The following is a 16874-nucleotide window of genomic DNA, read 5'->3' on the forward strand; positions in this document are numbered from 1 at the left end:
CCCTAGCATTTATCTTCTCTCTCTCTCTTTTGATCATAATTACCACTTGAGAGGGCAAAGAAACCTGAGGGAAAAGGTAACCTCTCTTTCCTTCTAATGAAACATGCTTCAAGGCTTTCAGCTGTGCTGGCTAAACTCCACTGCCAACTTCTGGAGCTGAAGCAGGGCCTGTTGTAACTGCTGTGGGGGACTGTGTTGTAACAGGATATAGTTTCTAAGTAGAGAAGAATAGCCTGGCTGTGAAAAGAAAGGACTTTCTCAGGGTTTCACTAGTGATTTTCATCCCAAATTTAGTATGGTCACTGTCAAGTGAAAGGAAAAAATAGAAATGCCCAAGCATGTCCAAAATCACGAGAGAAGAAAATTAAACAACAAGAACAATACCACCACCAACAGCAATAATAATAAGGGGTTCTTTTTATTTGTTTTCTAGTTTTGAGGCTTTCAGGTATACTTCAGTCACATTTTCAAGAATTCATTGTCATCATGGGAAACTTGTTTTTTAAAGAAAAAACAGCAATTCTCCTGATATCACTCAACTCCAAGGGGATGGCACTTTAACTGGAAGAAGAAATCATGCAAGATTTGTGATAAAACTGCAAGGATAAAAACAGACCTTGCATTTGAGTTGGTTCTGAGTCAAAACCTGGGAGCAGTTTAAATGGCAAATAACTCAAATTAGCCTTGAGTGTCCCAGGAAAAAGTGTTATCTCAGATACTTTACAGATACTTAAAGTTGGACAATGGGCCTCTGCAGAATACCAGAATAAATGGCTTTGTCCCAGGAGAAATCGGATCTCTGTTTTGACCCCAAGAGTTGGCAACACTGCCTGCAGCATCAGAGTATGTGAGGGAGGAGTGAACTCTCAAATAGTAATTGTCAGTGTCATATGTACACCAGCTAATCAACCCTTGTGCCAAACCTGTGAGAAATGTATTACTAACCTCATTTTACCTTCAGGGAAACTGAGGCTGGAGTTTGACAACCCCAACACCAAACAACTAATCAAAGGAAGGACAGGGTTCAAAATCAGGACCTTTTGACTCCTGAGACCTGGAAAAAAGGTAGGGCTGAAATTTAAGCTTCACTGAAGTCAGTAGGAGTTTGGTGTCTAATTTGGTGTTCTCTGCAAAGTCTTGAAGTGTGCCGTTTATACCATTGCTTGCATCACCAATGAAAATATTGCCTAAAACTCAACCCATGATGGATCGCTGTAAAATTCCACACATACCTTTCCAGTCTGACATCTCACCAATCAACTCTTTGAGCACAGTTTTTCCAGTTGTCCATCTACCTAATAGTGATTTTATTTCGATCTGCATTTCCCTAGTTTGCTTGATGATCATGAGGGTGGATGCTAGGGGAGGTATGACAGGGGACTCTAGATATACCCTGTCCATACGTTCTCCTTCTAAAGCGTCTACTACTGCTACTGTCAGAGACAGCACACAGATTTAGACAGATCATTGGTCTGACTCGGTATGACACTTATATTTTAATGCTAATGGGTGCCTATACACGAACAGGGAGACTGCACTGACGCGCTGTGATTCCAGTGCATTGGAGCAATTGGAACGTGGCAATTACCTTGCCCCAGCAGCCTCCCATGTCTCATGTATCAGTGTCCCCATGCTTCAAAATGGCAGCGGGGGCAATTTATCTAAAGCTCGTTGAAGTGCAGGAACGCTGTTACACGAGATGTTCTGAGAGCCGCTCTAAATAAAGTGCCCCCTACCCAGAGCATGTGTATAAATGCCCTATGATACTGTCCCATGGAACAGGATCAAAAGACTTAGCATGTCAAGGTATGTCTCATTTACAACAAAGAATGAATTCAGCACAATGTCAATGCTTCAAGTTAGTATTTTTCACACAAAAAATTTCCTTGGGGCAGAAGGCTGGACTTGATGATCTTCAAGGTCCCTTCTAGTCCTAATGTCTATGAAATTTATGAATGTCTATGAAAAATATTTTTTTCACGCAAAGGTTCTTTTTCCTTAATAAAATTGTCAGTATTTTTCATGGCAATTTCATCAGTAGTTTTCGTAAATTTCATCAGCATTTTCAAAATCATTGTTGATTTGTTTTTTTATTTGCCAAGAACTGTTTTGGTAGGAAAATGTGTCTTCAGGTAAATAAAATAAACGTCAGTAATTATTTCAATAATGTTTTCAAGTGAAAACATGAAAAAGTAGCACAAAAAGGTTTGGTTTAAAGACTAATGAAAGGGAGCAACTTCATGATTGGAATAATTTTTGTGAACTTGTTTTCCTGAGTTTCAGCTCTAGGATGCTACAGCATAGTTTCATGCTTTCCTTCAGCTGAATACTGATGACTCTTTAAGATAAAATACGTCGACCTCCGTAACGAAAGCTATCTGCGTTCAGTTGTCTGAAAGGAAAGGCAGAGGCACCTCCTGTCAGGAGAGGGCTGTGTCTGTGGATCTTGAGTGGACACAGGCACCTCCGCGCAGCCCTGACTGAGGCATGGGGGTGGGGGGAGCAGAGGCTTCCTATTCCACCCTGTCCTGCATGTCCTGCCGCCCCTCTCTAGAAAGCTGCACACTGAATGCTTTGTTGAGGCTTCCCCCTATTTCGTGCTCCTTGCTATGGCCTGTTTGGATCTCGACTTCTTTACTCCTTGGCAGTGGCCAGTCCTAGCACTAAGTGGCCTGATCACCCTGCACACAACTAACCTGCCTACCCCCTCACTCCCCTCAAAAACCCAGACATTTGCCAGTGAGGACACTTGGTGCATTTCTCTATACTGGCTCTTGACCCCTAATGTCTTTGGCAGGCCTGAGAACAGCAACTGGGACCAAGCTGGGAGCAACCGCTAAATTTTAAGTTTGGAGAGTGGCAGCTGGTGAGGGCTGCGCCTGTTTAAGCCCCTCGGTGCTGTAAGAACCATTGTTGCAGGGTAGACCAGTGTTTCCCAACCAGTGTGCTGCGGCACAAAAGTGTGCCATCAGAAATGAACAGGTGTGCCATGGAGTTCTGCCACGGCAATGAGCTACAAGGAACTGCAATAGGGATGAGGATGGGGAATGCCTTAACAGGTGTGCCACAGAAAATTTTTATTAATGTAAGTGTGCCTTGGGCTGGAAAATGTTGGGAAACACTGGTGTAGACAACCTACGGTCCTCCCACACAAGGAAGTTAGGAGCTGACCATAGGTCCAAGTACCTAGATAGGAGGCACTGCAGCTCCTACCCTGGAGGTACCTAAGTCCCTTTTTCTGGACTTGGCCCTAAAGGATTTGTTTCCAGCTCGACCAGGGAAGTGAAGTAGGCTAAGTTCTGGCTTGCCAAACTTGAGTGGCAACCTTTGTAGAGCTCCGTAGGAACACCTCTTGTTTCATAGTAGGACACTAAATGCTAGCTTTTCACATCAGGAGAAGGTAATAGTCTGGGCCAAGCAGCAGGCCTGAGTCTGCTCTCTGTTTGGTTCCTGATGACACCATGTTTCATTTTATGGTGTGAGCTTACCCTCCAGTTACTTTACTTGTGAGTTTACTCCCTGGTTACTTTACTTAACCATTCTAGTTTTGCTACAGTTTTTGCTGCTCATGTGGCACGTGTGCCAGAGGAGAAGAAAAGGAGGCTGTGAGCAAGTTGGACGAGAGAAACTAGGAGTCCCAGGGAACACAGAGGGAACTGCGTTAACATAATAGACTCTTTGATTTAAAGAGGAGCTGTCTACTATGTTGCTTGGGATGTCGGCACTCTGACCCCACACCCGTTAGAAAAGGATCCCCCTCCTTCCTGGGAGTTGAGGAACAAATGCACTCTCTGTGGTGGGGGTGCTACAGAAAGATAGGGAAGCCAGGGTCTTGAAGCCAGAGGCTTGCCCCTCTAGAAGCCAAACCAGGACTGGCTTTGGGGGGGTCCTTCAGAAAGAAGATCAGGCAAGCCTTTCCTGGGGAGGGAGCTCTGTGGCAAGGTTACCCTCCAGAGGTGTAAGTCAAGAGCCAGACCGCAGCAGAAACAACAAGAACTGGGTCTCCTCACCAGTCCTACTCTCCTAATGAAGGCTGTCTCCAACAACATGACTTAAAAAAGAAGTGTTTGTACTTTCCTTGTTCTTCATAGATTAATAGAAAGCACATTTTTAAATTCCCCACCTCTAAAAGCCTGTGGTTGATAGCTTATTTGTCACCAGGCAGTTGGTTATCAAGGTATTTTACCAACGGCTAATTTGCCCCAGTTGATCCAGCCCAATGGTGCTCAACCTCTAGCCTGCTGGCCAAATCCAGCCTACACACCTAAGTCACCCAGCCCACAGGGCTCCCCATGGGTCCAGAACATTGCCACTACTCTCCCACTGCCAAATTTCCAAGTCCTGCAGGCCAGATGACATGGCCCTGAGGGTGAGGACAGGTCTGCAGGCACAGTCTAGTGCTGAGCCCAATTCAGCACTTGGGGACAGAGCCCAATCCAGTAAACAGGGCCAGGGCTTGATCTAGCATGTGAGGCCAGGGCTGTGGGTGCAATCTGGCATGCAGGGCCAGGGCCCAATCTACTGTGTACACAATATGGCATGTAGGGTCAGGGCCTGATCTAGGGCATGAAGCCTGTGCTGAGGCCCAATTTAGGGCATGGGCTGGGGCTGCAGGCATGATATGGCATGACATTTGCAGGACTGGGGACTGAGGCCATGGGCTAGATGAAGACCATGCACTAGATTGTGCCCACAGACTAGATCTAGTTTGTGGACCAACCCTATACCACTCATCTGGCCCACAGGACTGAAAGTCTAGGCACCACTGATTTGGCCAATTGGACATAATGAAAGGTACGCGTACTATTTTGTATGTACTTTTTAATGCTACTTTCTCATTACAACATCATATCAAACTACAATAAGGACTATCTGTTTCTTTTCCTAAGCTCATTATACATTTACATCTATCGTTATAGCTGGAGTTTAAATGGTGTTTATATTAATGAGGTTGGTCCTGATGTAATGAACAACTATTGAAGCTATGAGTGGGTTCTGGCAAGTTGTCTCCAACAAGCAAAAATTAATGTTTTACTATGTAAAACTAAGCTATTGTGTCTATGCAATGTTTATAAAAAGGGGATGTTAAAATGCTAATGGCATACATAGTAAAGAAATGAATGGCTGATGAAATAAAAACATGAGGACTTCATGACAAGTAATCACTACCATATGAACATATATATAATGGGGTAGCTATCTTCACATAATTAACTGCTGTTGGTAGGCACTTCTGCCAGTCTCACCCAAACTCTGCCCCTCCACTTCTTTAGGGATTTAAACCTGTAAACAGAGTCAAAGTGCTGCCATTGAAAACAAACACACAACCAAAAAGAGTTTGACAAGAAAATGTATCAAGGCCCAGGAGGGAAAGAGGACTTTCCACCCACATTGGCAAAATGGACTGTATTCAGATGAACCAGTGGCAGGTCCAGAGCCTAATACCTTGTGATTCATTCTCTCTAGAAGTGGGTTACTTATTAGATTGAGGAGATTCTCTATGGCAAAACAAAAGCACAGGGATTTCTTTGTTTTAATTATAAGTTGACGTGAAGCATTCAGGAGAAGCAGTTGGATAAACAAGAGGGCCTATTTCTATTACGTTTCTAAGACTGATTCTGCCATGCCAGACATAAAAAAGGAAAATATGGTTAGTTCTAAAACATCTGGACTATTATTTTCCAGGTCTATGGAACATTTTTTGTCCCCTTGCAGTGTTATTGGACAAAGATCCAGAGTGTCACGTCCAACATCTGGAGTGGCAAGAATATGGATTGCTCAAGGAGGTTTTGCTAACTCTGTGGACTTGTCTACCTCTGTGCCATGCTTGTGTGTCACCATGAATTATGCTCTGCCCTTTCACTCTTGAGCAGTACAAATCAAATCCCAGAACCGAGTCAGGGCTCAAATGACACTTTGACTCTTTAGGGGGGTGCGGGGGGGGGGTGGTCTGCAAAAAAATTGGGCTTCCCATCATGATGCCCTAATAAAATTGGTGATCCTCCCAGGTTATGATTTTCAAATCTTACAGGGGGCTCTTGTCTCTGGTGGCTCAGCCCCCTGAGCTCCTCCATAATTCGAACCCTGATGGCTGTCATGCCAGGGTGGCCTGCAGTGTGCACTAACAAACATGCCAGAGACAGAAAACCCAAGGGCAGTGCCAGTATACATGCTCAGGGTTGCTCAAGAAAGCTTCACTGCCTCATTTTGGTGGGAGTGAGTATGCAGGACATTTTTCACAAAAAGACAAATAGGTTTGACATGGAGGCAGCGTTGACATGCCTTGTGTGTCTGATGTTTCAGATCCACTTCTTAATTCCTCCCTCCTGAAGTACGCCTGGTGTCAGGCTTGACTCACACACCGCAGGAGATATGTCTTCAGATGATTTCTGGTCTCTCATTTTTACTCCTTGTGGAACAAAATCTACACTAATGTCTTCCAAAGAGTGATCTCAACTTTGTCCCAGTCTGCATTGAGCTTTCTAGCGACATTCCTAGGGTTTGGAGGATGTGGGTCTGGGAATGATCACTGCCGCTGGAGAAACTATGTTAAGATTTGTCTCTGGTATTGTTTCAGCTATACCTGCATTTTATGTGACTGCAGAGCTTTCAAACAGCTATATCATAACAGTCTGTCGCAAGTGTATATGGTGTTTCAGTTTGCCAGACCTGTCATAATAAATTAATTACAGGATGTTGCAGAAATGGCTAAGTTCCAGCAGCATCTTGCACAGTTTAATATAGCCCCATTTCCCCATTTCGATGTATTTGTGGTTAGATAAATCCTCAGAAAATTTACAGCTGCCTCAGACTAGTTTACTTTACTCCCTGCTTGTGCAGGCGATATAAGTGTAAAAAGAATTTGATGTCTTCTCAGTGCATAGATTTTACTGATATTTTTTTACCGGTGTGGAAACATTTTTCCGCTAAATGTGGCATCTGCAGTTTCTTTTCAATATTCGCATCTGAGCCTTAGCCAGGAATTGTAAAACTGGTTCGCCACAGCCAATCATCGTGCAAAGCTCATTTAGCCTGACAAAATAGTGTGCACACACATCAGTCAGTTGGAGATTACTGGCCGAAATGTACTTGGGAGAGTTTGCTAGAACAAAATAAAAATATATTTGTAGCCTGGTGAACCTAAAGTAATGTATACTCCAGCAAAAACTATAGCCCTGATCCTCCCATATAGAACCCTATTCCCATGTGGAGGTCCCACATCTTTCTTGGCTTAGGAATCCACCCACACAGAGCTACATGCAGGGCTTGGGACCACTGTAAGTCAAACGAGCTGAAACACAGCCAGCTCCGAGGTGTAAGGCAGCAGGTAATGGAGACAAAGCAGACAGAACAATGGCAAGAGGGGTGGCAAAAGGAACGGTGCTCTGCTCACTCATAACAGAAGTCCTCACTTCTGCTCCAGCATTTTGTGCTCAGTTCCAAGGGACTGAGCAGCATAAGGAGGAACTCATCCAGCCCAAGGCCTTAAAGCTGCTTTCTGAGGACCCGCACATATAAGTTCTAGTGTGGGGCTTGTACCAGAGACGGGGCACATCAGAGGAAGTGCTGCAACAACAGAGCTTCAGAGATGCCAGGACATTTATCTGGGTTTTCTGGGCCCCACAGCAGTTCAAAAGGGGGAGTATCCAAAGGTGATTTAAAGCTGCCACCGTCCTCTTCTCCCTGAGCCCTAAGTTCTTCAAGCAGCACAGAACGTCCTCCTTCATTTTTAAAGAGTTGTCTGAGAGACCACAGTAAATGGCATAGAAGAATACAGTGTATTTGCCACAGGAGGTTGAAGTGATTAAAACTTCTTAGTGATTAAACATTAAAAAACATGATTGAAAACACCAAAGCTTTGTTGTAACAAACCTTTTCATTCTCTTCTGTTCCTCTTTCTTCTGACTTCTAGTTGCTACATTATTATGTCTGCCCCAGAGAACAGTTTCCCTCTCAAAGTGCTCATTTTCCTCTTTCCAGCCTGCTCTCATTTTTATTCCTTATGCACAGTGGTTTTGTTCCCAATGCATATATTTATACTTTAAGCAATAAAAACCTTTGAACTGATGCAATATGTTTTTGCAGGCACAGTTGTACATCCATAAATTATTTCCTCCAAAACAGTCTGGGCAGTCTCTGGACAGAATGCTAAGTAAAAATAATAATAAAAAACCAAAAATCCTAAACCTCTGAATTGCTGTTAAATTAAAACTTTCCCTACTCTAAATTGCTTTAATAATCAGCAAATACTTCATTTGGGTTTTTTTCCAACTTCCAGATGCATTTTATTAAAGATGAGGCTATCATATGCATTACAAATATACTCCAGATTTTTATATAATTGACAAGTATCTTTTTCTGGCACAGTCACTTATTCTTTAATTGAAGAGTTCATTTTTTTTAATCAAATGAATTGTGAGGATAAGCACTAAATTGGATTTTAAACCACAGGTAGAAAGTTAGTTGTGTGTTACATTAAACCTGCATAATATTTCAGCAGGTAGATAGTTAAGCTGGGATCCAGTTCATGAATTACAGCTGCTTACTTTGAAACAGTTTGAGTATCTACGTTTTTGAAAAAGAATGCTACTGCTGATGGAGCCAACTTCTACCACGGTGCTGTGCTTGATGAAACTTTAAACAGGTGTACATGCAAATGCAAAAGTACCTTCAGTATGAAGTTTAAGTTCAAAATAATTTCATATATATTAGAAAGGGATCATTAGCCCCGCCCCCCCACCCACCACATATACACTTCTCTTTGTATTTTCCAAACAAATGTTTTTACTTTAGCCTGTTCCCGCCTTAAATGAAGTATTTCCTATTCACCTTAGTAATTAGAGCAGAAGGATGTGGTGAATGAAGTGCCTCATTATCAAGTTTGCATCCATGGTCTCTGCAGAATGGCTAGCATGCCGGCTATTTTTCATAGCTGTCTGCTTTCGCTTGTGTTGGACCATTGTTAACCCTAAATGATCCTGACATTCAATTCTCCGTCAGACAATTGGGTCCAGCCGGCAGATTTAGTTCACTAGTCAACAGAGACTTTCAATTGTCATGTTCTTCTGTGTTCTCATTAGCCTTTGTTTGACTGTGATCCATTCCCTATTGCCTTTTGAATTAAGCGATGCTGCAAATACATTACTTAGGTTTTATGATGTCTATTCCTTAAAGTATTTTGAGGCAAAAATTAAGTGCTGTCTGATGATTATGGAGGAAGGCAAGGGACAAAAATGCCATGCCTTCCTTTTAATTTTGTTTGCTGTATCTTTGATGAATCACTAATATGCGTTATAGAGTCAGGTATGTATCCATAAAATATATACAATAGAATATAAAAAACAAACTAGTACTGGTGGAGTAGGTTACAAACATCAGGCTTTTAGCCTGTGTATCACTTGGATTTTCTTCCCTCTTTGATCCGATAACGATCACTGTTTGTGTCACTTGTTCAAGGTTAAGTCTGAATTTCCTTTAGAAACCCCTCAGGCAGGTGTTTATAACTCTACTCTTTGCGGCCAGAAACTTAATGAGCAAGGTCTTAAAACACTAAGATTTGGGAAATGTAATGCTTTCCTTTAAAAAATGGAAAAGGTGATATGTAAAAAATGTCATATGTATAGTAAGCACTATGAACCCCCTGGGATTTTTTTAGATTAAATTTTAACTCCTGTAAATACCTGAAAAATTCCCATCAGTAGACACAGCAAAAACTTTTTTCATAACCTTTTGTGTTACACTGCATTAACCTAAAAACAGCACAATGTTACACAATGGCATAGTACGTAACGTGAAAAGATTAATCTGCCAAAGCATCTTTCAGACTGGTTTCACAGAAAAATCATTTATTCTTTTGTGGTATCCAAAATAAAATTGTAATTCCTAAAAATAACTTTAGACATTGGTGAGAATTCAGTATCAGTAAAAGAAAGAAACAGTTTTATTCATGAATTTATTACCTACATTTCTAAATAAAAGGAATACACCAATTCCCCAATACTGTTCTCTGATATTTCTTCTTCAAAGATTATTTATCATCTTAATCTGAAGCCTTTAATTGCACTATAGAGAATGGTTCAGAATGTATTTGTTAAAGGCAGATTTTTATTTTCTCTTGTTTTCATTTCACTAAATGCAGATAGTTTTAACACTGTACTGAAGGAATACAAAGGAGTAAAAGAATCTAATCATCAACAGAGGTGGGGTGAAAGGACTAGTGCCAACAAAAAACAGCATCTCTGTAATAACAACCATAGTAATAAAACAGTTTTTAAAAGTACATTTTAAACTCCATAAACATTTGTGTTCGGTCTCTTATTCGATTTCTCTGCTTAATTGTTATTTGGAACTGTGCCTTGGAAGACACTGCTTCTGTTTCTCTTCTCTCAAGTTGGAAAGTGTGGCAAAGGAGCTCTATTCAGCTTTAGAGCAGTGAACATAATTGAAGCCCTAGTTCGCAAGCATGAAAGGAGGCGCTGTGCCTTTGATTAGAACTACCATTTCTCTGTGGTGTTTATCCAAAGTGTTATTTCTATCTGCAGCATCCAAAATACCAAATTAACATTTCACAATGCTTTTGAATAAGCATCCACAATCTTGGCTACTACTCAGCTCTCCCTGACATCTAGCCTGATGTCATTCTTTGCCCTTATTTTTAAATGGGAACAAGGACATAATAGGATGCTAAAGTTTCTCCTTGTGTAAAACATTTGATCCTGCACATTTTACTGAACTATGAGCTAGACTGCATTTCAGCAGAATGGAAATAAGAATCCTTGCTAAAACATTAGGCATTTTCACTAGTCAGGAATAACATAATTTTACCAGAATTCATATTAGTAATCTATTATTACTCCAATGCACATGTAATTCCTATTGAGGAATGAACACATATGTATTACACATTGGTTAAAAGTAAGTGGATAATTTTCAATGCCCCTACATAAAGACTTATTTTTCTGAGGAGTTTTACCCAACAGAAACATGTTTACAGATTCTTATGCCTTCAAAAACATGTGCAGGGATGATATTATAATATATGGCAACAAGTCCTTTGCATCTGGGTGCATTTCACACACCAGTGCCCAACATTGTTATTTTCACTTCTTTTTTTAATGGAATCAAGTGCCTTGTCTACTAAATAAGGGCTTTCTAATTTTATGTTATTTATTGCTTCAGAGGGGGAGGGGAAAGAATTTCCTAGCAGAGTAAAAATAAACTGGACTTTGCCAGTCAGAAAAAAATACCAGCATTAACCCATGGAAAGTATTTTTATTTAATAGCAAATGTAAAATATTTGATCGTCATTAGACAGGTTCACAACATAATAATATTATATTAAAACAGAGTAACTAAGCATACAAATCAAATAAATATTATGCAAAAATATAAAACAAACCACTCAGTTTCTTATGAAATGTCTCTTCAAAGTGAAATACATTTGGCAATTCCATTGCTTGCTAGTGCAGTAGAAGTTGAGTTTTACAAAGTTTTAGCTCAGGTTTTCATATATGTCATATAAAACGGTTTTAAAAATGAATACAGCAAAATGCTGCATTTTGCAAATATTGTCCAAGCTGCTTAGTGCTTAATTATTTGAGCAGTCCCATGTTCAAGAATTGCAAAATCTTTTAAAAAATAAATACCATATTTTCCTGAATCCAAGACATCTTTGAATTTAAGATGATCTCCCAGAAATTTGATTCTATACATGGAACATTACAAATTTGTTACAATTTTCCATGTATAGAATCTAATTATTGGAGGATCATCTTAAATTTGTCCCCTCATAACTGTGGTGGGGAAAGTGGCAGCAGGGGCACAAGTGGCGGGGAAAGCAGTGGCAGTGACAGGGCAGAAGGTTGGGAGGCAAGTGGCAGGGGGTCAAGTGGTGTGGAGTCAAGCAGCAGGGCTAGAAGCCCCATAGCTGTTCCTGTTCCATGTTGAGGGGAGCAGCTAGCCTGACACAGCCAGGGACAATGACAGTGTGCAGGTTTCCTCCTTCTGGCACCCGCTCCCTTCCCTGTGCCCACCCCACCAGGCTCTCCTGACGCCCTGCCAATGAAGCAGGCATGGGAAAGCCCCAGAGCTGCTTCTGTCCTGCTCCTACCCTTTGAAGAATCAAGCTCTACAGTGTTATCAAGCTTTGACTGAAGCCTAGGGTATTTTATTATTATTTTTATTTGGATATACTGGTTTTGAAGCATTTATTTATTAATCCCAAAGTGAGATTATTATGTCCACATAAATCCCACTGAAGTCCATTTCTGCATATGTTATGAATGTGGCACCAGTATTTGGAATCAAATGATGGCTATGCTTTATGACTGTCAGGCTCAAAGGCAATATTTGCCTTCCCACTGGAGACTGAGTTTGTCACTGCTCTTTTTTTCTTTTTCTTCTTCAGTTCCCCGTCATGGGCTGTAGATTCATTTTCAACACCATCGGTAGTAATTGATGATGCAGGGGTCTCACAACCCATTAAAATGGGCTCATTTTCCGTTGTTTCATTTTTCTGTGTCCTTTTCTTCTTTTTCTTTGCACTGCTAAAAGGGGAGGGGCAGTGTAAGAAACACAAAAAGTTAGTTAAAGGTTAGAACTTTTTCCACTCGCAGCTGACATGCTAAAACTATTTTCTGGCAGTCTCCCTTGAGTACAGTATTGAAATAGCTGTAAAAGCTACTGTTCTATTATACAACCAAAACAGATAAAAACACTAAGGCAAAATATGGCAGATTGTTCTAAATCCACTAGTTTGCTTTGCAACATATGCTCTAACAGTCTTTTTTTGAAGACAGCTGTCTGTGATTTTTAAAAGTAACTAGAAAGCCGATTTCCCAATAAATCAAAACTAATATTACCAATCCTACAAAAAGCAGCCATTTCAGATCGCCTCCCTCCTCATCTCAGTTGCCACAACAATTTTACTTAGAGAGAGATTTCTATTTTGTTTCTTTATCCATTGTAGGAAAATAATGCAGGCAAAGTGAAATACTTCAGTGACCATTTAAAGCATCTGAACTTGGATGGATTTTCAGAACTGCAAAACCCTTTTCAATTAACATCTACAGCACTTCACATGTATGCTAAAAAACCCCATCAAATTAATCCAGATTCTTTATGGAGGTTCCCCAGGTAGTGTCACCTAACCATGAGATTGGTCTGTTCACCAGTCCCTACAAGGAGAGCTGGTTATTATGCATGCTTGTCGTGCTGCAATATCCAGCAAGGGCAAGTGTCTTGACCTGGAAGAAGCAGCTGCAAACTTACATAGATGGAACTGTGTTTTTTGCGCATTTGTACAGCACCTAGCACAGTAGAGTGCTGGCCCATGACTGTTATATAACTAAATAATAAGCTAGTGGTGGAACAAAGTTAGAGCTTGTAATCAGTTTCATGTCGTCATATTGCTTTAATGCAATTAACTATTATAGGCAAGATTCTTAAATGGCAGCCTTGGTTAAGAAGTGAAGGCTACTCACCTGCAACTAGAATTCTTTGAAATGGATTCTGTATGTTCACACCCCAAGGATGTGCTGCTCATGAAGCCCTGGTGGGGAACATTTCATTCCAGTTTCTACTGGGACACTTTAGCACATGGTCCTGTTCTTCCTAAGCATTTTGAGGAAATGTAGGAATTGGTACTCTGGCCATGTTAGGACTCTGAGAAGGAGGAGGGGAAGATGGATAAGGAGTGTGAATATATACAGTCTGTCTTGAAGAACTCTGGTTACATGTAAGTAACCTTTCTTTCTTCCAAGAATGACCTGTACATCTTCCCACAACTCCTGGATGAGTTTGAGCAGCAGTACTGTCATCCAAACAAGGTAGGACAAGGAATCCTAATTAAATAATGGCTGAACTACTGCTTTTCCACACAGATCATTCAAGTGGGAAGCTAGATGATTTGTTAACATGTGAATAAAGCACTACCTAGTGGAATCACAGGGGACATCCCAAATCTGAGCACTGTAAAACTGTTTAATGTAAACATACCTATGGCAGGGCCATCCAACTGGCAGTCTGTGGGCTGCATGTGGCCCATGAAGGGTAAACATGCAGCCCCTGGACTCCCAATCGGCCAGTGCTGCCCTTACTGCTGTGGCTGCACCAGTACCTGGGAGCTTAGGCTCCTGCTTCTTTCCTAGGCTACTGCTGCATGCCCTTGTCCCAGAGGGCAGGGCAGCTCAGTGTATCTGGTGGCACAGTGACACTGAGGAGCCCATAGGGAGCTGAAGGTGAGGCTGAGTGCAGCACCATGTGGGGGGAGGGGGGCTGGATGGCGTGTGCATGGTGCAGTGGAGTGGGAGCACCTACACACATGGGCTAGAGACAGACATTATACATAAACCGGTTTAAGTGATCAGAAACTGGTTTAAACCTGTAACAGAACAGATGTTCAATGCATATAAACCGGTTTGAAAATGGCTAAAACCAGCTTGAGATAAACTTGGTTGAATGTAGTATCAGACTTAACTGATTTGGCTCAAACCAGTTTATTCAATGTCTGTCCCAGACCCCTTGCTGGTTTAAGATAAACCAAGCACCTCCAGAATCCCAGAATGCTCTCAGAGCTGGGCCTCCACTCTGCTCCCTGGCTGCAGCTCCAGTAGAGACTTGCAGAGACAGCAACATCTGCCTGGTTTCCTCCTGCTTCCCCCCTCCCCTCCCCACTCCCTGCTAAGCAGGGATCCCTGTTCTCTCTGCCTTACACAGACACCTCAGCATTAGCTAGCAGACCACATGCTGGCTACGGTTCACGCTGTGGCAGACAGCAGCGTTGGCTTAGGGTTTTTTGGAGCTAATCAAAGCTCAGCTAGTAATGTCCTTCTGTTTCTTCTTTGTTTAAGAAGAGTCTGAACTAATGAGAGAGGCTGTTTGTGTTCTGATGGGGTGATAAATGCTGATAACAGAGCTGATAAATGCTCTGTTATCAAGGAGGGGCAGGGGAACCCCTCCCTAATCCTGCCGGGGCCTGGCCATGCCCCACTCAGCTCAGCCCAGCCCTCTGGAAGGGAAGGGAAGGGAAGGCCGCTCTAGCACTCCCTGGCTTCTAGCCTGAGCCACAGCAGGAATGTGCCTGCATTTCTGGGATGTCTGTGCAGTTACAAAGTGATTCAGCCTAGCCAGGTTAGACTAAGCTGCAATTCAGACTCAAGCTTTTTGGATGTCTGTCCCTATCCATGTGCATAAGGCATGCAACCTGGTGAACCCATGGGCCTTATGCATACAAAGAATATGAATCAATTTGGAAAAGTTTCGGAAAAATATTTGGCTGATTTGGAGATTCAGTCATAGACTAAACAGGCAGCTGACAACTGCCTCCAGCTGGTAAGTCTGTTGGGGTTGGGGAAGAGAGGGAATAGGGCTGGGACAAGTGCTCCACCAGGCTGGGGGGGCACATTATTCAGGGAGGAGAGCAGGGGGGCGGTGCGGGATGTGGGCGCGGCAGCACTGGGAGCAGGGGCTCTGCCCTGATGTCGCTTGCCCAGCTGGGGCGGGGGGGTGGGATGCGGGCACGGCCCACTCCAGGTGGAAGGGGGCAAGCAGCAGCAGGGCATAGACGTGGCAATGCTGGAAGCAGGGGCTCTGCCCTACTGCTGACCAGCATGAGCCATGCCTGCATGGCCCCTCCCTCCCCCCATGCTGGTTGGGCAAGTGGTAGCAGGGCAGAGCCCCTGCAGCTCCCTCTACCAAGGCAGAGTCAGGTACAGCCGGAGGAGCCATGGGAGAAGCCCCCTATGGCTGCACTGCCTGGCTCCATCCCCACCTGGCCCAGCCTCCCAGCACTTAAAAAAAAAAAAAGCCCCACACTCACTGACTGCAGGAACGGCAATGGGGCCTCTGGGTGCCCATGGCAGAGCCCCCCACACGGTGTGGGGCAATGGGGATCACCCGCCCCGCCTCGCACCCATGCGGCAGCTGTCTCACAGCGCTGGTGCAGTGTGGCTCAGCAGGGTGGTGTGTGGAGTCTAAGAGCTGGGGTCGCTGGGGCTGAGTGCATGCATACCAGGCTCTGGCTGACATGTGGACCTGCCTCAGCTCCCAGGTGAATCAAACAGGGAGCTGGGGAATTGAACTGGTTCGATTCCCCAGCTCCATGTTCAATTCCCCAGCCCCTAGTTCAATTCCTGAGCTCCCTGATCAATTTACCTGGAAGCTGGGTTGGCTCCATGTGTCATCCAGAGCCTGGCACTGCTCAGCCCCAGCAGCCCCAGCTTCCAGACAACGTGTGGCACCCTGCTGAGCTGTGTAGCACCTGTGCCATGGGGCAGCTGCTGGATGGGTGCCAGGCAAAGGGGAGGAGGTGATCCCCACTGCCCCCCCATTCTGCACTGGGGGGCTCGGCTACCAGCACTCAGAGGCCCTGATCACTGCTCTTGGTGAGTGCAGGGATTTTTTTTTGTTTGTTTGCTTTTTTTAAATTGCCAGGATTCTGGGGCCAGGCAGGGGATGGGACTGGGCAGGGCAGCCATGGGGGTTTCTCCTGTGGCTCCCCCTGCCCGGGGAGAGGCAGGCACAGCTGCCTGGCTGTGTCTGCCTCTCCCCGGCCGATCTGAATCACCAAATCTCTCCGAATCAGTGCAGAATCTTCCAAAGCTGATTTGTCCGAAACAGTTCAGGACAGTGATCTGAATCTCTGAATCAAATTGCTGTCCTCCGAATTAGCTGAATCCAAATCCGAATCAAATACTTCCCAATTTGCACAGGGCTAGCGCATGATCCCCAGCTGCTGTGAAGTTGGACAGCCCAGGGCTCTGGCGTGTCAAGGTCTTCTTTGCCTTGTGGAATGTGATCCTTACCATGAAAAAGTCACTACATAACCTAACCCACTACAATTCATAGATGTCAGGGGCTGAAAGGGACCTCATGAG

General features: G+C 43.5%; 1 protein-coding gene across 4 annotated transcripts in view; it reads right to left on the reverse strand.

Moving 5' to 3' along the window:
• Positions 1 to 11251: 11251 nt before the first annotated feature.
• AHI1 (Abelson helper integration site 1) overlaps positions 11252 to 16874 on the reverse strand; it is a 221902-nt gene continuing 216279 nt past the window's right edge. For 3 of the 4 annotated variants that reach the window (XM_019479611.2, XM_019479609.2, XM_019479612.2), the window contains one exon: positions 11252 to 12545. In XM_019479611.2, coding sequence (XP_019335156.1) covers positions 12314 to 12545 — 232 coding nt within the window. In that variant the 3' untranslated portion in view covers positions 11252 to 12313. The remainder of the gene's footprint in view (positions 12546 to 16874) is intronic. The other variant, XM_019479610.2, reaches the window with a different exon arrangement.

Source organism: Alligator mississippiensis, chromosome 1, assembly GCF_030867095.1.
Source record: "Alligator mississippiensis isolate rAllMis1 chromosome 1, rAllMis1, whole genome shotgun sequence".
NCBI lineage: Eukaryota > Metazoa > Chordata > Crocodylia > Alligatoridae > Alligator > Alligator mississippiensis.